This window comes from Cricetulus griseus, chromosome 10, assembly GCF_003668045.3.
Source record: "Cricetulus griseus strain 17A/GY chromosome 10, alternate assembly CriGri-PICRH-1.0, whole genome shotgun sequence".
Taxonomy (NCBI): domain Eukaryota; kingdom Metazoa; phylum Chordata; class Mammalia; order Rodentia; family Cricetidae; genus Cricetulus; species Cricetulus griseus.
The window spans coordinates 5980412-6005883 of NC_048603.1; the positions used below are offsets into that span (position 1 = coordinate 5980412).

The 25472-nt window shown below is 32.4% G+C and overlaps 1 protein-coding gene across 3 annotated transcripts in view; it reads left to right on the forward strand.

Moving 5' to 3' along the window:
- Window positions 1–25472, forward strand: part of LOC100774887 (CUB and sushi domain-containing protein 3) — a 1055385-nt gene that overhangs the window by 374807 nt on the left and 655106 nt on the right. The window contains exon 7 of one of the 3 annotated variants that reach the window (XM_027431430.2): window positions 10788–11099. The exons of the other annotated variants lie outside the window; for them this stretch is intronic. Coding sequence (XP_027287231.1) covers window positions 10788–11099 — 312 coding nt within the window. The remainder of the gene's footprint in view (window positions 1–10787; window positions 11100–25472) is intronic. 3 annotated transcript variants of the gene reach the window in all.

A 25472-nucleotide genomic window follows, 5' to 3' on the forward strand; every position in this document is an offset into this window, starting at 1 on the left:
CAGAAAATTAAGCAAAATGGCAAGAAAAATAAAACTTTTGACCCAATCCCAATTCTGTCGCTGTAAAATTCTCGAAGAATTGAAGGACTCAAAGGACAATGTCATGACAATAAAGACAACTGTAAACAAACCCATAGGCAACAGAAGCTACAGTAGTCATACAGGAACCTATATGAGGGAGTGATGAATATTCAACATGAAATGCATTTAAAAGGATTTCATTCAGGAATACGAGTTTGCTGGTTCGTTTTTTGTTAGTTTGATTAATCTTTCCCACAAAAAGTGAAATTATGAGACAGAAGAGGAGCATTGCTTTCACAAATCTTTCTTAAATTTGGAAGACTCTATAATAGAGTGTAAGAAGAACAATTTTGAAGATACTTGTTTCATGCCAAATGTTGTGAGCAAACAACCCAAGCATCAGTAAGGGCAGAAACCTTGAGGGGGATAAGTGGGGTTTTCTACTTTTGTGGGCAGAGCATAATTTTTAAAGATATCATTAGATTTCAAAAATGATTTTAATAAGAGAAAAATTGAGGAAGTGGCTGATTTCATAGACCATGTTTTATGCAATTATACTGTAGAATATTGTAGCTCTCTAATATCAGAAAACAAGCATTCACTAATTTGTGTGTCTGTCTGTGTGTGTGTGTGTGTGTGTGTGAGAGAGAGAGAGAGAGAGACAGAGACAGAGACAGAGACAGAGACAGAGACAGAGACAGAGAGACAGAGAGACAGAAACACACACAGAGAGAGACAGAGACAGACAGAGACAGTGAGATGGAGAGAATGTGTATGTGTGTAGCGAGGCAGGAATGATGCTTGCTAAATAAATCCTATTCTTTCTGTTTTGTATCATCTGTAATAGACTAAAGCCCAAAGAGTTTTGCTGCGTATTAGATATTGGGAAACTGGATTCAGTATTTTTAGACACGTATCCTGCGTATTAGTTTTAAGGATTAAGTTTTTAGGACAGCTTGGATATTAAGTCATGTGTGACTTAGTATCCTCTACTTATCAATACCTATTCTTCAGGTAGTGATTTAATATTTTCATGTGATATCAAGATCAACAGAGCTGGAAGACTTCAATTTTTAGCAGAATATAGCAGTAAATATAAGGAGGAATAAAATCTCAGACACATCCTTAACTAGCCTTCCATTTATTTTTGCTTAATAAAAAGATTTCAAAAATATTGCCCATGTGATGTCATCGGGCCTGCTGTGCCACTCCAGGAATTTTCACAGTATCAATCAAAATAGACTTTCTTTCAAGGTATCAATATTTATCACTTAACTTTTATTTACAATACATGCAAGATGTTTTTAGAATTAGCAACAGGATGGTTAAAATGATAATTTTCATAGAATGTTCAGCAGTTCAATTAAAATAAATAATGAGTATTTCATTATAAATATGCCCCAAGTATTGCAAAGGCTATACATATATCCCAAATTAAAACAAGAGGAAACAAAACAAAACTAAACTAGTTGTAGATTCCGTGACATTCAGATTTAAGTGTATTCTGTATTGGTATTTACTAAATCTAGGAATTTAATTTCAAGAGGCTTATAGCCACATTGCTGTATAAATTAAATATTTGACCTGTCCTCAGTTCATATATGTCTTCAATTCCACGTCTACTTTATGGCTAGAACAACCTTTCCAAAATGGCAATCTTGTCACATCAATCTTGTAGTTGAGATTTTTTTCTTGATGCATCATCTCTTGAAGCAAAGTTGAAATGTCTTGACTCTTTACTCTTTGGTGTCTGTCATAATTTTTATCACCATTCTGATCCTGCCAAAAAGTTTGCAGTGCCTAAAATATATATTGTAGATCCCCTACTACATCTTTTCTAAATTGGTACCTACCAAAATCTATTCCCACCTTTCCTAACAGGAAGAACCTTTCAATATTTTAAATTCAAAAGCAATGCCCATCACCTAAATGTTTCAATGCTTCAAGTAAGAATTGTTCAGTGTGTCCCAGGCATTTTTTCCTAGTTCTCTGTGTACACCAATATAAATATGGAGCATGTCGTAGTGTTCTGATTATTAAAATAGCTATTAATCTTCTTAGAAAGAAAATCTACAGATGCCTTCTATAATATGGTATATTTATCTGCTGCATATGGTACTTAATGTGTCTGTGAAATAGAAATGGAATACAGAAAAAAAGATGGAATGTAATTTTATACTTAGAATATTTAAAATGCAAATATGAGGCAAAACAGAAAAATCTATTTTCTATGGGATATTAGCACAAGTGCAACATGGCATTCTCTGAATTGAATCCAAAATTGAGTTGTTGTTTTTAATATTTACAAAGATATAAAAGGAGTGGTATTTTGAAAATCTATTTACAGTTCACTAGTGTCCATTTTCTGTCTTACCAAATATATTGTCTTTTTAATTAAATGTAGTTCCTGTGTAATTAAAACATAAATTTATCTATCTCATCTCCCAGGAGGCTTTGAAAAAGATGAGATCTAATTAACCTTCAGGTTTATAGCACCCTAAGGATTAAACTCTGTAGTAGAGAATTAAGGCAAAGAGTTTGACCAGAAGTCACAGTGTTAAGTTGGTGGTTTCTCTGATCCTCTCATTCAGTCGTCTTTCTGTGATGACTAAAATTAAAGATTCCCTGTCCCATAACCAAGTTAAAAATCCTAAGCACACTTAGTGCTAAATACAAACCATGTAAAGCTCTACCATCATTTTATAGTATTGGTAACTATTCATCAATAGCATTACCATACTAATTTACTTATAACTCTTACATTTTCAGTTTCCCTCCTGTATGCTACTTTCTAAGACAATGATTTTTTTCAAGCACATTCTCCTAGTATAAGTTTCATATTATAAAATATGGAAATGTTCTCCAGAGTGTCAGATGCAGGGAAATAAGACCTTATGCTTGGGGATTCTAATAGATTCTATGACTTCTGCCTATTTATGACAAGTCTCACCAGTTGCTCCACAAATGTACACAGTCAACCCTATACTAGTGCTACTTCCAGAAGGCTTGCTGGCTCCTATCCACGCACACCTCTCTTAGGCAAGCTGATTCCTACACACCCACACCTCCCTTAGGGTAGCTGGTTCCTATACACCCACACTTCTCTTGCACTCATATGTTAATAATTAGACTAGATCATCTAATCATACAGTAGTAATGTGTGGGATCAGTTAGTAGTTTATGGCCAATCAGATCTCAGTAAGTATCCTTAAATAGTAAAATGGTAAGTTACTTATTCCTCTCTAAAACATGCATCATCCAAAATTGGCTAAGCATTTCAACCTAAGAAAAATCTTCAATGATTAAAAACATGTGGACAGTAAATTGTAGAAGCAAGGGCAAACCCTTGGTTCCTTTACATCAGGTAATATGTATAAAGCCTTACATACTTTAAAAGACATTTAAAACCAGGCAGTGGTGGCACATGTGTTGAATCCCAGAACTTGGGTGGCATACACACATGGATCTCTATCAGTTCAAGGCAAGCCTCATCTACAAAGCTAGTTCCCAGACAGCCAGAGCTGTTACACACACATACAAAAAAACACTGTTTCAAAAAACAACCAGACAAAAATACCAACCAACCAACAAACCAACCAAACAAACAAAAGACACACTTGAAATTTGTAATTAATGGCACCCCTCTTTTCAAAATTGAACAGAAACATAGAAGGAAACAAAAATAACAGGTATATCTACAGACAATAATAACAGGTTTGTCTACAGGGCACAGAAGTACATACAGAGAGAGAGCTCAGGGAAAGACCCCCAATATCCCCCCCCTCATTACTGGGGTTAGAACAAACCTCAGCTTCAACTTTTTCTGTTTGTCTCCCTCTAATTTCAAATAAAAATATCATAAAAAGTTTGTATTTTAGAAACAGGTATCTTAAAATGAAAGAAAGTGGAAATGTAGAGCCAATTTGAGGAAATAAATCTACAATAAAAACTTTCAAATTATCAAATTTTTATACACTCATTTTTGTACATGCAATATAAAATTCTCCTTATTCTTCTATTCTAGTGTGTGAAATAGAAACTTAGTTGCATCATATATATATATATATATATATATATATATATATATATATATAATTTGGAATTTCTGGAGAGGAAGGCCAAATTTCCTAGTGATTTTTATATATTAACAGTCATTCAACAGGTAATAATTATAACTTAATATAGAATAAAATATATTTTGGACAAAGAAAAGAGTTGTGTATTTAAATATTTTATTTATTTTTACATGTCTATCTTCTGGTCAATACTAGGTAAATATTTATTTTACCTATTAAGAGGAAGCAGAGTAAATAAATATAAAGAACATAGTGTCTGCTTTCAAGTTAGTAATGTATTACTAGAAACAGGATGACATTGAAGTTAATGTTTCTTATACAAAATCATAAAAGAAGGTATATAGTAGTTTTCATAATAATACCTCTGAATCTCCTATGGAAAATATATGCATATACACAATGCACACATACAAACATCTATAACTATATTTTGTTTGTTTGGGGGGTAACTGGTGGCAGCATGTGCTTCTCCAATTCACTGAAAAGATGTGCTTCAAACAAGGCCAAAACTGTCAGGGGGAAAGATGTTTGCAGTAGGATACGACAAGACTTGTTAACTTGTGTAGAGGACACTTGCCATTAATCTCCATATAAATCTGTGTAGTAGATTTTCCATGTTACCATGTGGCTTCTTAAAAGATATTCGTGTTTCGCTATAACAAAGAATTCAACTTGTGTGTTGTGGATTCCTACATGTGGTGTTTAGTAGAGGTTTCCAATATGTAAATACGTGAGGGTGAGTAGATGCCAACTCTGTAGCTTAACTCTAATCAACACATAAAACAATGATCACCTGTAAAAAAAGAGGTAATATTTTCAAGATTCTCACAAAAGTTTCATTGATTCTACTTTTATTTGTAATAGGTAAGCCTATTTTCACATATTTTGATGAAATTTGTTATTCATATTATTCATACATTCATCTTTAAATGTAATAGTTGCATTGTGATCAACACAGTTGTCTTGTGAATGCTGTTTGATCATTTTGCTATCTCTACAGATCATTGTCAAAATGAATTCATTATTTGATATGTGAAATCATCATCATTTCAAAAAATTCAGAATGTGGGACTCTGTGGATGTCAAATAATGGCACAGAAAATAATTTGCTTAATAGTCATTTAATGATAATTTTGTTGACAGTAGTGATTTAGTAAATGCGACAGTAATTTTGCTAAATAAGATGTCATGAATTTCATTTTAAAGGTAAATACTTTATTATTTGTTCACTTTTGCCATTATATCAGTGAGACAGTTTATATTCAATGAGCCAATGTAAAACTATTATAATTTATATTTACATTAAGGTAAAGGCCTATGTGAACTTAGAGAAAATGAAAATTTGACAATACAAAATCTGAAGGACATTTCTTTCTAAGCTCTCCACTACATATTAAATTAATATATGCTTATCTAATTACCACACATTATGATGTCATGTTACTTCATACATGTTATTTGATAGCACTTCAGAAGCTAAATCCAAGTTACCTTACTTTTGAATTTTACCATTGCCACTAATTACCAGGGTAAATTACATTAAAGAAGGAAGTTTAGATATCAAAAATTTAATGGAGATTCAGTATTAATTTAGTAATCAGTTTATAGTATAATTTTGTAAGATCAATATAGAACTATTTTTAAAGCTGATTTATAAGTTAATTCTGTTTATTCAATAACTTTAGAGGCTTCTGGACAGTGACAGGTTTATATAAATAATAACAGATTAAAAGGCAACACTACTTTGTATCATTTCAAAGTTTTCTGTCTCACTTTACATGTATCTGCTCTAACTTGAATGTTGATGTGATCATAGGAACAGAGGAATTCTGTTAGACCCTGTTGAATACAGCATTGAACTTGTGGCGCACATTACCAGTTTAAATGCAAAATGACTTAGCTCTTTCTCTCACCTACTAAATGGTTAATAAAAATAGCACTCTCAGACATAATAAAGCAGACACGTCCTTTGATTTTAGACACCAAGTTCAGCAAGCTTAGGAATGCTGTTATGTGGTGGCATTTCCCTAGCAAGATTCATGTAAATGATGCTCAATATGAGAAGAAAAACAGGGCTGGAGAAATGACTTAGTGATTAAGACTATTTCTTACTCTTGTAAAGAATCTGGGTCTCATTCCCAATGTCCACATGGAAGCTCACACCCCCTTGGAAGTTCTACCTCCATGCACAGATTTCCATGCAGGTAGAACACTCATGAAACAATAATAATAAAAACAAACTTAAAAAACTCAAAAAAGAAGAAACCTCCACTACAAAATGACTTCAGTGAATAAAAGCCATAAAATATGTCAATGAGACTCAAAGATAATGGCAACATTAGAAATATTTTGATTTCATTGTGGCATTAATTTATTTTGGATATAAATATATGCGGGTACCTTTGAATGTTTTCATTTTCAATGTTTATTACAGTTTTCACCATTACCTGTCCTTATCGATATTTCCTTTGTAGAATTTCATTGACATGATTCAGATAAAATCCTGAAATTAAGGAAGTGACAGGGCCAGGGAAGATAATTTGCACAAAGCAATTCTTGAACAAACAGCTAAGAGAATCTTCATGAACTGTTAAGGCAGATTTAATGTATTCATTTTTTTTTATTTGGAGGCCATATACTCATGTTTAGCAGATATTCTTTCCTATCAAAAATTAGAAATCAGTGTGTCATAAAATTTGAATTGGAATGACATTTAATAAAAAGGAATTTCTAATTCAGTCATGTTATAAGACTTAATTTTGTACATTTTCTAAATTATACTTTCATAATTGCTTGTGTTTCTTATATATTTATTGTTAATGTTCCAAAACGTTTACAACAGTCATTTTTATTAAAATGCATTATAAATCCAAATTGGATATTGTACATACCATCTTTGATTATTAAAACTTGCATGTGTAGCACATGTCATTCTCCATTGTCATGATTCCAAATGTGACACATACTTATGATTTGTATAAGCATGTTTTGTATATGTATATCATTTCATTTTTTTCTTTTGTTATATGGGAAATGTCTTAATAATAATAAATTTGTATTTTAGATATTTCATGTTATAAACATAGTATTTTAAAATAGAGCTCAAGTTAACTAATTAAAGGACAATCTAATTTTGTTAAAACACACTTTATACACATGATTCTATTTTAAATGATGAGCAGATTTTTTTGAATGTACATTTTTCCCATTAATTTGCTTGTATGTCTTGTTATGTTTTACTGTGCTGTTGAAGGCAATCATTTTGTAATTATACAGCAGCATACTTAATTTTTTAAGAAAAAAGTTAAACATTAACTATGCTATTTTATATACTTAATACTGCCTTGATCATTCACTTCATTCTAAGATTGTGTCAAGATTGGCAGTTGCCTCATATGTGACAATTATGTGTGTGGACATTTTGAATGATTTTAAGCTATGATTCAAAACTTCATGTTTTTTTATATTTTCAAATAGGTACCAGTCTAATTATTCTGAACTGGTTTATGTTTGATGGAAATAACTACAAATATATACTATAAAATGATAATGGTATTGGAGGAGTCAGTATGGCTCTTATAAGTAGATCTACTTAAGTTAAATGTAATTCTTTCTATTTTTCATTAATCATGTTTACGCTTCAATTTCAAGATGCAAGTAAACCCATCCCAAACAGATTATATCATCATTTTCTGAAGTTGTAAAAAGCATTTAATGGTTTGCTTCTAAATGTTCAGATGTCACACTTTCTCAAAGTGATGCTTTTGAATGTATAGGCCACAGTTAACCTGTTTCTTATTCCTATTCGGAATTCCTTTTCAACCATGACAGTGTTAAAAGTGTGACTTTTCCATATTATGGATTTATAGTAATATTTCATTTCCATTATCCTACTTATTATTGATAATCTGATTTGAGATTTTTTAAAATAAATCCATTCATTCATTTATTTTTATCTGGTATAGTTTTTAAGTGCCTACTCTATTTCAGGCACTAATCTAATATAGGTCTACAGCAATGAGCAAATACCCAAATATCTAAATCTACACTTTGCCTGCATTCTAGTATTTTGATGAAAGGAATAGGAGTACAATGTGTGTTAAAACATAACTGATTTGTAAAATATTTGGTGGACAAACATGTTTGGCTAGACCTTAAATGAAATAGAGTTTTTCTTGCTCCATCGTTAAATCTTATTATATTTGGGGCAATGGAGAAATAATCTCTTATTATTTCTCAGAGATAGAGTTAATGCTCAAGTCTTCAAGATTGAGCAGCTCAAAGATCCTTCATGAAAACTATAGCAAACATGGGTTTAACTCCCAGTTTAATCCAAACTTGCATCTATGTCCTGGGTGCTTCGAGAAAGAGGCTCTCCTAATCTATGAGAAACTTTGTGGTACATATTTAGAGATGCAACCAAAGCATATCTTAAGAACCAAGAATCAACAAGAAATTGTTTCTCAAATGCATGTCTTTTTAAAATCATCATAATGACTTTTTAGTAAAGTGTGTTCATTCAGTGCACCAGGCATGTTTTAGACAGAGTACAAGTTCCTTTACTTTTCATATAGCTAAGTGATTTTCTTAAGACCAAAAGTCTTGCAGCCAGAGCTGAAGTGGCTTAGTGGTTAAGAGCACTTACTTCAGAGGTCTTAAACAAAACAGGAGCCCAGTTATAGAACCTATCTGGCAGGTTTCAAAGTCTACCTGTAATGCCATTCTAATTACCTGACAACACACACACGCACACACACACACACACACACACACACACACACACACACACACACACACACACACACACACACACCACACTCGTACACACACACTTGCACACACACATGTACATAAACACACACATGCACACTTGAAAACAAAATAATATATCAAAATTTGGATGCTATAGTGAAGCAATACAAATGTTTTAAGTATTAGGTTTTCATATAGCTTTCATAGAATTTTGAAGCTAAAACTTAATTAAAATCACATTTAGATAATAACAATATCGTAGAGATGAGATGATCATCTCATAGAAATGATTCACCAACACTACATGGAGGTCATGTAAGCAGTTATCGTTTGTCCATATGAATTGAGAATATCCTTATTAAATATTATTTTAGTAAGTAGCACAGGCTTATTTGAACAGCTACTGTGAATGTAATGGATTCAAGCCTCACACAGTAACAAAGAAACATAGTTGAGCTTCTGGTTGATATATAATATAACCTGTTAATTTGTACATGTGTTTCATCTCTGCTTCCTTCATGAGTAATTATTGTCTGATTCTTATGAGGTTCTAATGAGATTGATAATGAATATGGCACTTTGCATTGGAAAAGTTTGTGGCAATCATCTCTGCGCACGCCTGCCTAGCAATTAAGGGCTCCATATTTGTCCACGTTACTCTTTGAGTTTTAGGCAAACAGAATTCCACACCCAATAGCATGTGAATAGTACAAGGAAAGAATAATGCAAGGTAGAATTCGATCAAAATTTTAACTGAGATGTATATAGAAAAATAAACTATGCGACACTCACCTTAAAAATATTCAGAAACCTTTTATGCAGAATCTTCCAGTCTTCACTAAAAGCTCAAACGACAAAATTGAATGATTCTTTTGCTAAGCATTTAAAGTTTCATTTAAATATATCCTAAATAAGTTCCATCATTGTACAATAAGATTAATTTTTATTATATGATCAACACACCTAATCAAGAATGTACAACCTTTACAAACATTGATTAAGAAATAAATCCTAATTTGGCAATTGAATATAGAGAAGATATAAGTAGTTCTGTATTTACAGTTACAATAAATAGTATTAAGATACATGCATTTATAAACATATGTTTATAAATCATATATGCATAAAATGAACTATTAATATGTAGAAATAAGCACTGTTATTTTTAAATGATGTTGGATAAAAAACTGCCTTTATTAATAATTTCATTTGGTATTGATTGTTTTCACTTCTCAGTGAAATCATTAGTTTAATTTTAGAGTTGATTTAACTAAAGCTTTAACTTCAAATAATGAGAAGTAATAGTTAATTTCAGGAAGCATCTCAACAGTATAAGAGGAAAATATCTCATGGCCATGAATATTTTCTAGGTTGGATACTAATCTGGCAAATTGGACCAGGATGAACATTTCTACCTAATACTATCCGATTCTCACTTTTTTCATCACTTTTGTTTTTCATTCATGCTTTGATTTCAAATTTTCTGTTTTCACTTGCTTGTTTTAAAATAGAAATGCTTGATATTGCCCCAGAAATTAGAAAGGACATGAAGCCAGAATATTCAAAGCATAATTTTGAGAAAAGTGTGGTTTTATAAGTTACTCATTCTGTGAAATGTGTATCTACCAAAATTCATCTGATGAGCTAAAAAGAAGATCGTGGATGGAGGGTCCCATATAGAATTTTCTCTTCCACCTTTGTCCACCTGGGTGTATTCTGCTAGAATGGTTTGTTTTGTTAGTAATGCATTCATAGATTGATAAAAGCAATCTTGGGGGTTCTGGGAACTTCACATTTTAGGGGTGTTGCTTGTGCTTTACTTCACTGTGTTGGTTATCCTTAAGGTATGGTAGAAAATATAATTTATTAAACTTATCAAAAAAAAACCTATACAATTCAAAAGAAAAAGTTAGCATCTAGTGCTACTGTGTCCCACAGGTTCTTCTCCATTGACCCACACTACCTCCACTGGTGAGTTAGAGGACAATGACAGGACTGCCACAGGTGCTATTGCTGTTGCTAGCACTCCTGCAGATGTTACTGTATCCAGTGTTACAGCTGTCACCAGCCATAGACTTTCCGAGGAACAGCGAGTGCAAGTGACAAGTCTCAGAAATGCAGGTCTGGATCCCAACACATCCACCGGCCAGCTCTCTCCTCATCCAGCAGACACACAAAGTACAAGGAGAAGACCTCGCAATGCTGAGCAGATAGAGAGACCTAAAGAGCTGGCAGTTGTTACTCATAGAGGTATCGGTGTTATTTTACTTGTGCCCATTTAGTTTCGGCCATAGCTATATCTGGTCATGATTCTGCTTGGAGAATGAGTTGAAAGAGAGCTTTCAAGGTGTAGAAAGTGAATAAATAATTTTCCCTTAGGTGTCTTCCTCTCCTTCTTATATTTTATTTTGCCAACTTAAAAACACATACTTTGAAGCAGCTGAACAATGCAGATAATAAGGGCTAAATTACAATAATTTCAAAGTACAGAAATTATAAATAAATCAAAGTACAATGAAAATGATTTAGTGGGAGGGTTAAAAATAGAAGGGAGTATTTTTAAAAGGGATAGCACAAATGAGTCATAAATACATACTCTTATTACTTACCATCATATAAAATTTTGAGAAAAATCAACAGAATAAATCAATCATTTTCTATAAAGAAATGCATATATATGAATAAACAGAATTTACACCATATAGGAATTTTAAGTATTTGCATAAAATTTAACATCTTAATTAGTACTTAAAAATTAAATATTTGGATAAATGGAATCATATCTAGTATTATATTATATCTCATATCTTCACCATGCAATTCTAAGTTAACTATTGCTTGACATAAAAATACTTGAATAGATTTTTTAAATTTTCAAAATATAACAGCTATTGTTGATATTATAAATAAAATTACATTAACTTACATTCTATATTAAGAGAATATAAAATATGTAACTTTGGAAAAGATGGAGAAAATAGCAAACAGATTTTTTTCTAAACAACAAATTGCTTAAATATAGAGAAAAACTCAAAGTAGTATCAAAAATATAGAGATCACTTCTATTGAGATGTGAATAACTGTAAACATTAATCTAGTGAACACATTGAAAATACAACGCATACTTCCCATTTTCTTCTCAGATTCACATATGATCTAGTCTGTATATGTTCTGTGTAGTGTGTATGTGCCTGGTTCACCCAGGCCATGAAATATGTACAAGATTGAGTACACACTCAAAGAAATTGAGATCTTGTGACATAAGTTAGTAAGAAAGAAAATCAAGCAAACCTCATCTCCAAAGGAAGTTTATTTCCTTTTGACTTTATCCTGGAAGTACTTACAATGGTTCTTTAAATTACATATTCTGAAGTAAAGCTTTAGCATGCAATAATTTCATTTTAAGCATTCTTTTAACATTATCATGTCTCTCTATTCACATTCTACAATGAATATGCCTACTAATAAGTAAAACGATTCATACTAAAATTATATTAAATATACCCTAATAAATATACCCTTTTAAAAATCACTGTATCACCCAAAAAAGGAAACAAGATGATATTTTAGGTTTACTATATAAATGATTATGAAAATTAAGTTTTACCCAATTTGACCAGCATGTTTGTGAAAAATTACAGAATTACAAACCACCACCTTGTACAAATTATAGTAATAACCACCCAGAGTTAAGATAGAAAACTCAGTAAATAGTGAGAGTAACATTTGTTGCAAGTGGATTTCCTATGAAAAGGAAATTCATTCATATAAACTTGATCAACAAGAGCATTGTCCTGATAGATTTGAAGCCATGTATCAGCTGTTATTGGGATCTCTTAGTGCTAGTTGAAAACCTTGTTTCCTGTCTATTTTCATTTCAAAATGATTATTTTTTTTTTTAGACAGGATTCCCGCTATGGGTCAGTCTGCCTGGGAAATGTTCTTCATGGTTTCTATGTTACCACAATAGAGAAGAGATTATACACAAGGCATTGATATGTTATTTTGTTATTTTCATCCATTCAATTGTTTGTAGCAGATTGAATTTAATTAAACTGGGCAGCAGGTGGTAACATTTCCATCAACTCCATTTATCCATTGTATTTTATAGCTTTAGGACAAAGTTACTAATATGGTAAGGCAAGCCTTACTCATTTAAATAGTCCTTTAAGTATACATTGTTCCTATTATTCTATGTGAATCACTTGAAAGTTTTGAGAAGCCAAAAACAACAGCTACATCTTCTGACATTGCACAGTTTTCAAAGACATGATTCCTACCAAGTCTAAATATCTAAATTGGGATTGGTGGATATCAAAGGTGTATCCTTTAAAAAAGAAATTGTTTTAGTTTATACTAAGTCCCTGAGTACTTCCTGAGAAACAGGATGTTTTTAGGGGACAAACTTACATGCCCCCAAATCTTCAAAAAGTTCTTTGTAATAGAGTTTGTAGAGAAAACTAACCTGATGGTGCAGGGAGATTTTATAAAATATGTGAGTGTTATAAACAAATTGTAGACAGTATATGAATCATTTAAAAGAAATGGTAACCCAATCCAAATCACTTCCTTCATTGTATATATTTTACTAAGAATTTAATTTTCTTCTCTGTCCTCTAGAGTTTCCTTTAAAGGGCAAAGCCTATCAAGCCAACACTTAATGATGGCATTGAAACCTATAATCTAAATACGACCTTCGTCTCCAAATTTATCTCATGCAATTCTCACAGAAAATGTAGCTTTCTTCCTTTCTTTCCTCCTTCCTTCCTTTCTTTCCTTCTTTCTCTTTCTATTTCCGTTTACTGTTGCATGTATTTTCTGTTAGTTGGTCTAAACCATGTTTTTCTTGTTATTCTCCTTATATGATTTTAAATTATTTATTTTATTATTGATGATTATAATTATACCATTTCCCACTTTTTCCTTTATACCTTCCATAGGCCACTCCCTGCACTCTTTCAAATTTATGATTTTTTGTTAATTTTTATAGACATGGATACATACACATTAATATATATCCCTAAAACATTATGTATATGTATGTATCCCTAAATACATGATACATATAATAATATATATGTATATATATATATATATATACATATATATATATATATGTATTCCTAAATACATAAATATAAGCTGCAAAGTGTTATAATGCTACTTACATGCATATTTTCAGGTATGATCATTTACTATTGAAAACAAATTGTTATGCTCTGGCCCCAGGAAGATTATTTCTTCTGCTCTCAGCATTCCTTAGTTGTTTGTGCTCTTTGTATAGAAGTGAGCCTCCTAAGTGCTCCAATGTCCACGATAGCATGCCTGCTCTGTTGTTGTCCTTGTTGAGTTCATGCTTAATCAGTCATGTCAGGGAGTCTTCATGGTTGTAGCTTCTGAGATTCCTAGGAAACACAACCTCACAGCAAACTCATTTCTCAGGCTCTTACTGTCCTTGTGGCCTTTCTTCCACAATGTTCACTGAGATTTATAAAAATGCTCTGTTTTTCATTGTGACTGGGCACTGCACTTTTGCATCCTTTTTCCTTTGCATTAGATGGTTCTGCTTCTGTCTCTTGATGTAAAACTGTTATCTCTAGGTAACTCTAGATAACACTAGACTCTCTAAACACCACTTGCTATTGAGACATGCATAGGTAAATTCTAACCATAGACTTACCTCATGCATTCTTAGAATCTCTTAGGCTAAAGTGTTGCAAGAAATTATGGCCTTTCTTCTTGCTGCATTCATTTTGCCTAGCATAGTTTGGTAACATACTTGTATTTAGAAAATGTTAAAATAATAAATAAATATTCACAATGCAGCTACCAGGGAGATCCACTTAATTTACGGAAGTTTCAAATGAGTGTTGCTCATTGTATTGTCATAACTCTGGTTCCCTTTTTAAAGAAGACTTTGTGCTTTTTATTGTGTCACTATTTTAACTATTTTTGGAAAATAAATGTTATAAAGAAAATAATAGTGTCATGAGACCACCCTATTATGTTGCTAATTATATTATTGCTTCAAAATTCCCAGTGTGTAAGAATAAAATGCCTTTGTACATATTTTCAAACTCAAATGATACCTTTAATTAAACGGAAGTGAGCTATAAAGTCAGTGAATTTTGTTTGATAAAATACAGATGTGGTAGAGTACATGCTGTTTTGCACTGGGTATTTATCCCTAAAGCATAAACATTGATAATTTCCTGTAGTGTAGGTTTTCCATGTTCATAAATTAATGATATTTTGTGCTACGATAATTTTCTATTTTCCTTGTTTTAACTGTATGTGCAATGCAATTAATTTATTTTTGTTCATTTTTAAATCATCATATGATATTAGATATCATTTTCCAACAATTCAAATAAATTTAAGTGTCTTCACTATAATGTATATAGTATTTATGAACACAACAAGATTATGGAAACTGAAATTTAGCATGATATTTGACACTTGGTTGTAGGAGACTTAACTGTGTATATTGACCTGTGAAAAGTTGCTTTACCTCCCTATGTCCATTCCTATAAATAATAGATTTTAAATTAATCAGTAACTTTAAAATAGGTAATTATCATGCATCCTTGTATTCCCCCCACCACAGGAAACATTTCCAAATGGTTTTTCCTATGTAATTTAGAGTACTTTCAGATTGTGGCAAGTGACAGAAAACCTCTCTGAATACCGTATTTGAGTGTCAGAAATCCAGTTTGAGTCCACATCCTCTTCTCCTTGTTTAGCCTTCTGGTTTTTAATAATCAGTTTGAATCCATTACCATAACAAATAAACTAGTCATGCTGCCTAAGAGGAATATATTTAAAGAAACCGATAAAAACAATTTCAAATTAAGTATTTCAAGTATACTAGCTGTTTTATTGTTGTCTACTGAACTTGTCTTATCTCATTTGCATACATGGAATTTTACTGAATAGCACTGATATACCTGTGACCAGTACGGTCTGTACCACCAACTGCACAACTTCTCTAGTGTTTTTTTTTTTTTTTTAACTTGCCCTCCCTAAACATCTCCATCTTTCTAATTTACCCTATCAATCATTTGTATCTGGTTGAGTAGTCTACATATTTCTAAATAGATGAGATGTAACTTAAGGAAAATTCACAACTTAATATTTTTAAAAGGTACTAAAGCAAGTAGAAAGAGGGAAAGTGTTTGGAAATAAAAGTCAAAGAATCTCAAAATGCCATTCATAAGGTGAGGCCTCACCCTCTCTGAGGTGCAGATGGGTGGTGGGGTGGGGATAAGGTGGGGCAAATTGGAGGATGGAGGGAGAGGGAACTGGGATTGCTATGTAAAATAAAATTGTTTAAAAGAATTCAAAGAATCAAGTCTAATGGAATATGTTTGAACTAATTCTAAAAGACAGATTAGGAGTTGGAAGCTAGACATTTGGTAATTTACTAGTACCCATAGAAAATGCTTTCAATGAATATTTGAGTTAAGTAGTTATACAAATTCAAAATGAGACACTGAACTATGTCTAAAGAAAAATGACACTAATAAATAAACTTAAAATGGGTGACATTTTAATTAAAATTAGATACTTTAAAATAACATTAAGTATTCAGAATTAAAAATTGATTAGAATTATTTGAGTTAAAAATTGATTAGAATTAGTTGAGTTAACTATAAGATATACTTTAAAATTATTTTGTAGTATTTATTTGCAATGCATTGTAGAGCTAAATCTAATACCAATGTTTTCATATTTTACTCCTAAGCAAATATTACTAAAATTGATCACAACGAGAACTTAAATATGTAACAATATAATAGAACTTATTTTGAATGTTTCTTAATTTTTTATCTTATGATTTTTTATGTATTATCATACCATCCTTTGATAGAATATATTACTCTCTTGGAGAGGTTAAAAGAGAACCTAGAACTCATATATACTGAGTGCTAATTCTTGTTAATTCATTCAATATCCAGTTTAGAAAACATTGTATTGAGATTATGGTTTTTATAAAATATAAGGCTTTATAAGATTAACATTGTAAATAGATTATAACAATAGATTATAGAAATAATTAGGTAGTTCTAAGCAAGAAATGATCAGCCATACTATAATAACAATAATTTGGACATAATATATTCCATAGTCATTCATTTATTTTACGAATATATTTCTTAAGATTATAACATAATGATATTTATTTTTCCCAAAAAGATAATTAATGCCATCTCTTAATGAACATTCTTGGTGCCTACAAATTTTATTATTAAATTTTCTGAATCTTTTGACCTGGAATATTCCCTCTGCCCAAATATAATGATCATCATTTTTTTGTTCTTTCCAGCATAAATTTAATAAGAAAACTTCAACAATATGTGCAGTGAAATATTTGATATGAGGATTCTAGGCATCACCAATGTTGTTTTTGCAGAGCACAGCAATGCTTTCACAGTATGTTTACTGATAATCTTCAATACCAGTAAGGTGTTATATTATTGTGTATTAGTGAGGAGGAATATGATGTAGACTTTCCAACTTAAAGCAAAATTTTAAGAGAAAATACAGTTTACATATCACTCCCTAAATAAGAATTAGAACTTCTATTTTTAGTTTTAATAATGCCTATTTAAGCATCATAGTTCATGAAGGTCAGCAATTTCATCAAAAGCAAAAGCAGGAATTTTAACTTTTAGCACTTTTCAAGTAAGCTCTACAAACATAAATAAGGTTCAAATACAGTATTTAAGCAACAGGCTTTTTTTTTAATTATTGAAAATAGATTCTTCTCTCATACAAATCATCCCAAGCAGTTTCCCCTCCCTCCACTCCTAGCTCTCTCTCAGTTGTACACATACCCTGTTTCCTCTTCAGAAAAGAGAAGACTTCCAAGAGACAGACAGACAGGGCAAAACAGCATACAGTAAGACAAGATAACAGCCCTCATATCGAAATGGACAAGGCAACCCAATAGAAGGAAGAGAGTCTCAAGAGCAGGCAAAAGGGACAGAGACTCACAGCTCCCACCTTTGAGCCCCACAGGAACACCAACCCAACAGCTATAACATACAGCAGAGAACCTGGTACAGACCCAAGCAGGGCCAGTGCTTGCTATTTCAGTCTATGTGAGCCCAGGCTGTTAAACACAGTGTCTTTATAAATACAGGTTCTATTTATAAATATAAAGGGTTCTATTTCATATGAAGCTTTGTTTCAGATACTATTTTGACAGATCATCAAATGTGTCAGTTCTTTGATGCTAAATACATGCATGTCATTAAATTATAGGTCTCCTGTAAATATACTTTGAATATTTTCAGGAGTCAGTAGCATTTTTATATGTTGTGTAAAGTTTTTGCATGTTACACAGCATATCGTTCAGGTTTGATCTGGCTTAACTGTCTTTGGCATCATCACACTGAAAAAATTTACCCTATAAATTCTCTCACTGTGCTTTGATGGGATACTGAGCAATATCCATCCAGGAAGCAGTTAGTAATCCCTTATTGCAAATTTTAACTCTTGCCAATTGTGGGATGATGTCATATGGATGTCAGACATCATCTGCATTTTCATGGAATTAGTTGCATCAATATAATGGTACATAAATAGTGTTTGTCAATTATAAGAGAAGAAGCAGCCACAAGCTGTTAAGACATTTAGATGCTGATGAGTACGATCTGTTCTGTGTGATGTCCCCTGTGTAATGTGTCTTAGAGTTGGAATAAACAGTTAAGAAACAAATTACATGAGGAAGACTCTTCTGACTCACATGCTTAATTTACAATATGAGAAATAAAACATGCAGATAGAGTGTGCTGAGACAGCAGAGTGGGTAAAAGGCTTTCAGTCCTGGGTTTAATCACTAGAAAACACGTGGTGGAAGTAGATAGATAGTTTCTGATAGTTTTTCACCTGACATAAAAATGTTCACCAGGGCACACTCATACACACACACACACACACACACACACACACACACACACACACACACACACACACGTGCGCGTGGATAAGAAAATTTTAATGAATTTTAAAACAATGTTAAAGAACTACAAACCACCAACTAACAGTTAATAGTGAGTTGGCATCTACATATTAGGCTAGGGCTCTCAAAATTTAACCATCCAACTGTTGTGTTCAAGGGAAATGGTGACCTGGTAGTATTGCAGAGGTATCTGTTCCTATAATTTCAAAGTTTTAAAGTTATAAGGGGGATATTTAATAGGAATATGATTATTATGTGGAGACAGCAACATATACCAATACTATTCTTTCTACTCATTCTATTATAGGAAAATCAGTTTGGAAATTGATAAATAATGATATTAATGCAGTTAAGTTCTAGTGCATGGGTTTGAGTTTTACCCTAAATTCTCCACCAAGAGACATTATTTTAATGTGTTATTAAACTAAAACAAATGGGAATGTCTTGCTCTCTCTTTAAACTGTTGTAAAATCTTGTAAGGCCAACTTATAGACCACAGTAAAATATAGTGACAAGAGAGAAAATAATTGTTATCAAACTAATATTGTTTAGTAGTCAAATTGCTTTCACTTGCTTGAGTTCCCAGCTCATATCTTGTGAAAGTAAATAACATTGTTTTTAAAACAATTTGGAAAGCATAAAGAATGACAGAGGGGAGATTATGTAACAAAAATATTCAGCTTATATATAATTTATGTAATATAATTCTATTTGTTAATTTTGGATACAATTATTTGATATTAGAACAGAAAATAACTGAGACAAATAGAAAATTGTCACTATTTGGATGGCCTTACCTACAACTTTTTATCTTTTTTTGTTTTTCCTCTTTTTTCTCTTGACTTTTTTCTGCATCCATTTTCATATGGAAAATTGTGTTCAGTTTTTTCTTGTAGTACTCAAAAATCTATGTTCAGAAGCATCCTGAAGTCTTATTTAAACACAAAATTATCAATTATATATCATCCCCATCTTTGTTCCATTATTCTTGCTTCATGTTATTGATATTATCAAAGCAATATCATTCATAACATCAAATATATTCTTATATTTCTAGCGTTTTAAAATTTTGCTTAGAAAATTACTTTTTTGTTGAAATAAGAGAAAATGTTAGGATTTATTGGCAATAGATTTATGTACATTTTTTAAAGTTATTACATAATACATTAAGGTTGTCAGTGGTGCTTAGGACATTAGTGAAAGTAATTTTATTTTTAAGTAAATAATCTGATTATTAATTTTCATATTATTATTCAGTGTTACTTAAAACTCAAATCACGTATTTGTGTTATGTGGATTTTTAACATTTTAGATGGACCAGCCTTCTTATATATCCTGGAGAAGATCTTTAAGTCAGACTACGTTATCCAAATAACTCCATTGTCTCAAAAGAAAATGCTCTTGCTTGACTGATTGTATTTTTCATATTTTTAAACACCTCAACATAGCCAAATATATTACTTTTTATATTAGCATACAATTTGTTGCTTTGTATACAATGGGCAAAAAATAGAAGATAGTAACATTTGCTCATCATAGAAATACGGGTTCATAAGAATGGTTGTGCATGACTGTCGTCCCTGCACGAGGGAGGTTGAGACAGGCGGAACAGTTGAGACTTATGTAGTTACTTGGCAGCAAACAGGGAGAACTATTGATTCTTTGTCTCAAAACCTAGAAAAATTAAATCTCAAACAATAACATGAAGAAGCTAACTTTAAGATAAGTAATGAAAATATTTTGTGTTACTTCTTCCCATTTACCATACTTTACCTGTGAGAGAGGTGGTCAACAAGAATATGCCCCCCCTTTTTTTTTAAATTTCATGCTAAAATTACATGAATCGAGTAAAATTTCTACTGGTGCTTGAAACTGCTCCCAAATGAACGTCACTGCCTTTTAAAGTAGAGGCAAGGAGTCCTGTGTGAAATACATTTTTATCTTCTTCGGACTTATTTCTAGGCATTTTTGCCCATGTGTGCAACAAGCTGCCATTCTTGCACGGAGTTTTCAGAGCATATGGCGGTCCTGCTGTGAGCAGAGTGAAGAGTCACACTGTCCCTTTTTTACACTCTTGAGCAGAGCAGAGCAGTGTGGTGCTGTGTTTGGTTCCGCGTTGCCTAGGGTGTTCATTCCTTACCGATTACATCATTTGTATCCTGAATCACCGGGTATTGCTTTTAATGAAGAAGCTTGACCTTTCCACAAAATGTTCTTCATATACTATTTGTTCATAATATCGAGAACACTTTTTAAGGACCAGAAATTTCCAGTATTGTTTAATTCAGTTCCTTAGTGAGGTTAGTGCTTTTCCTTGTTGGATAGCTTCATAATAATGCAAGCAAAAAGTTTTATCAGTTTCTCTGAACTTTTCCACAAAGGAAGGGATGAGGCCAAGAGCAGTTTTCTGAAAAAGAACCGATAACTTGTATAATGTCATGTAACAGTTACCTTTTTGCTACATGGTATTTTTTTTAAAAGAAATTTACATATTATGAGGCAACACAGGAGATTATGTTTTGTACTATAACAAAGTAGCTAATGTGTTTGTTTGGTAGATATTAAATTATTTGAACTCTCTAAGGCACTCTCCTATAAAATGTAGTTTAAAAACAGACATTATGATTTTTTAAAATCTATATCATCAAGTAACAAGAAATAATAATTCAAAAAACTGGGAAATATTGGTAGGACATAATAATTTCATCATAATTCAAACTGTTGTCTGACGACATAGAATGTTGTTACTTTGTATCTAAATGATGGTGTCATTGGCACCATCCATATATAGGAAATAATAATCAGTATGTACTTTCATGTTTGTTCAATTTTAAAAAGGCACCGCCACCTTCTTGTTTCTTTATATGAAGAAAATGTTCTCCAGTAGTATAAAAACCTTTTTATTTTTGAAGGAAAGTTAAGGGTGAACTTATTAAGAAAAAAGTAGCACAGGGATTTTCTTTTAGTTGTTAATTGCCTTTAAAATAACACATAACTCAATTGAGTGCTGATAAAATGTATTAGTAGCAAAGATATTTAGCTGGACATATTGATACATACATATGGGTGTGTATGTATACCAAAGTAGTTTATAACATTATTAAATCTCCAACATTTGCTAGATTATAGTTTTCAAGAGTTTTGCCCTTAGTTTGGTCTCTCTAATTTCAATGTGGCAAAACCATTCAATTGTCATTTAATTGGATCTATCCTTGTGAATTTTCTATTCTTCTTGACAGTGAGATTGCTATAAAAGTGTGCAGTTGTGTGGTCTGGATCTTCCAAGGCATTTCCTAAGAAACTAGTAATCCACCAATGGTAGTATGATGAATAGTCACTCATTTCTTTTGGGTGATATCCTTTGAAAGATCCCAGTGATCATGAGTAAGTTTATACATGTTTAGTACAGATATATATATATATATATATATATATATATATATATATATATTCATTTATTATCTTGTACTCAGTACTCATCCAGATTTATCAGGAAGCCAAAAAAAGTACAAACTTAAGATTAGTACCTGTATAGTAAATATCCTTAGATGTATCAGTGTAACAGTTTCTTAAGTGTTTACACCAGCGCTGTCACCTAGAAGAGCAGAAACAAAGCAGGGATGATTCCCATTTAAAGGATGGAGCTAATGTAATTTAAACAGAGTGCCATATCACAGGCTGGCTGAAATAACAAGTGACCTTCACATACCCAGCTCAGCCAACTCTAACCAATGGCATGCTGTTGAGCCCAAACAAATGAAAATACTGGCCTTGCTTTCTGTCCTCTCGCCACCCACCCTCCCATCCCATTGCTCAGGTGTTGAGGGAATCTGTTGATCAAGTTCCTTATTGCAACACAGTAGCTATTCATAGTGAGCACCTGGGGGTCTTGTTAAATTATTGCTTTGCATTTTCAGAGATCTGTAGGATAACTTGAGGGTCTGCTCTTTAGTTTGAGCTGTGACACAGCTAGCATAGTAAGAATATAGCCAGTTCAAATTAACCTTGGCAGAGATAAAGGAGAGAAATAACAGGTCCAGTTATGACAGGGCTGCAAATAGAACATTTATGTGATTTAAATCTGTGCCTTGCTCCTCAAGTGGACGAGCAAACAGCTACATATTCAGTATTAAATGAAACCATCAAAGCACATCCATAGGTCTATGAACAGAACATGGCTTTTGTTGCATATGTAGACTATGTCTTCAGAATGAGAAGAAGCTTGATCGCAATGATGAAGCAATGGTTCAGTTTGTTAATGTGGTCGGCTTTTCGGCTCTTTCTTAAAATTAGAATTCTTCACGGTGGTAGAATAACCTCCAATGTCTGATGTCAAAGAGTGTTCAGTGTGGTCACTATTCTTCAAATAATTGTTTTTTCATCTTTATAAACACTATAGGGGACATATGTACCCTTGTTATACAGTACAGAAAAATAGGTAAGGGAATATTAAATTACCTTGAGTAAGAAAATACTAATGTTACCATTTCATGCTGTGCCCTTGTAAAATCCCAGCGAATTTTGTTAAACTTTAAGCAGAATAATCACCTTCTGTTTGAGAAAACATACTAAACAAGAGAGCTTAAAATGTATTAGATAAAATTATAATATTAAATCATAAAACACAGTTAAATATTACTTCATTTGAAGCTCCTAGAAATTAAGGATTGAAAAGTTAATTAAATGAAAAGGTTGAAACATTTCTAGAGTGTAACAAGTATCGGTAAGCTCTAGCAATGGTAATATCCCATATGGTGACTTTATTATACCAACTATAAGTATCCTTAAGGAGAATATGAAATACCACATTTTACATATAATTCTGACATTTTACAGCACACCGTAGCTGTAAGACCTGCTACACCAAGCATTGAGAACACATCTGCTGTTATCTAGGCAAGTGTTAGGGATTCTAGAATTGACTCCATTTTTAGGGAGAAAGGAAGGTCACAGGCAGACTTAAGAGTATTTTCCCATAATTAATCCTGCAACTTTTCAGCCATTTACTTAAACTGCATTCTGTCTTCTCAACAAAAAGTAACACATTTAGTTCTATGTACAAGGCCTGTAAAATGTAACCAGATTTGTTTTTTCTATATTTAGTAAAATAAGATACTTCTTTCTAAAGCTCAACATACTTTTCGGTTGTGAAAATGAGAACCTTCTACTCACTAATTATTCTGAAGCGCTTAAACTGTTCCAATCTCGTTTTATAATGCAGCATTTAGGTTCTGGTTCTTTTTTAAATTTTATTTTCTTGCATTCTAATGTAAAAGGTTTCTCTATTTTATTATTATTTTTTCATTTAGTTCACATACCAGTTTCCATTCCCTCATCTCTTCCGTTCCCTCTTCCCACCCCTCCCATCCATTCCAGCCCCCATCCCCTCCTCCTTCGGTCAGAAAGAGGTCGGACAGAGTTGGGGGGGGAACGAGACATCTTGATAGAGGGGGCCATTTGGGGTTAGGGTAAAACCTAATGCCAGGGAAACTCCCAGGATTCACATGGATGACCCCTGATAAGACTCATAGGAATAGTGAAGAGGATGCCTGGATAGAGCTGCAGGGTCTTAAAGACCTGCCATGAGGGTAGCTCCAAGTATGCTAAGTAGTTGCTTCATTTCTTTGTATAACTGAATGTGATGATAAGCACAGGACATCTCCATAAATGCATGCTTCCTCTTATTGTGAATGGTGTCGGGGGTCTCTGACTTGGTATAATAGTGGTTTTTTCATGATAAATCCCTCCAAATAGGTGATAGATTATATACCAGGTCATTTTAGTGTAAAGGGTGTAACTCAAAAATCAATGAGACAATCTGATATATCAAAAGTAGGATTTGCCTGGGAATGAAAGATTTTAAAGAAATTGGAAATAAAAGAATTGCAGAAACTAACATTCCATGTAGGAGCCTTAAGCTTGAATGGCAGCACAAAGGGGATTTTCAAATCTGAGGAACGTCTTGGCATGTTTGAGCCGTATCATACAACTTTAGTGGTTTCCAACAACGCCCATTAAGCGTCTTGAGTCTCTCTGACATGTAAGACACATCAAATATTCTCTGCACTTCTGAACATATTTCATATCATACAGTGCCGATAAACATGTACCACATTAGTTATTTTTGCACATTTTGAAATGCGGTGTGGTAATATTTCAAGCATGAGTCTTTACAAGATTGCTGAATTTTCTAATAAGTTTTTTCTACACATTCCAGAAACTAATTACTGCTGTTTTTCTTAGCACATTAAAAATATGCTAAAGAAGAAAATATTATTCCAACACCTTTTGTATTGCTAATCCAGTGCTGAACCATAAAGGGTGGTAGAAACAGAGATGTTTTGGACATTATTTCATCTCCTTTTCTAAAGAGTATATTGAAGAACTACTCCGATAGAGCCCCTTACTGAATCTGTTCCCAAATCTTCCTTGGTTCAACCAATAGTAGATCTAGAAAAGCAAGTAAAACTTTAATATGAGTAGATCTGAAAACAGGGAGTCATAGCAAATTACCAAAACCTGGTGTCTTTTTACAGCTGAATATTTTAAATCCCATAGAAGTTTTAACTTCTAGGAAAGAAATGAGAATTCTGATAACATTAGATTTGCCACATTACTGAATTCTGTTTCCAAACAGTTAGCAATAGAAACATTAA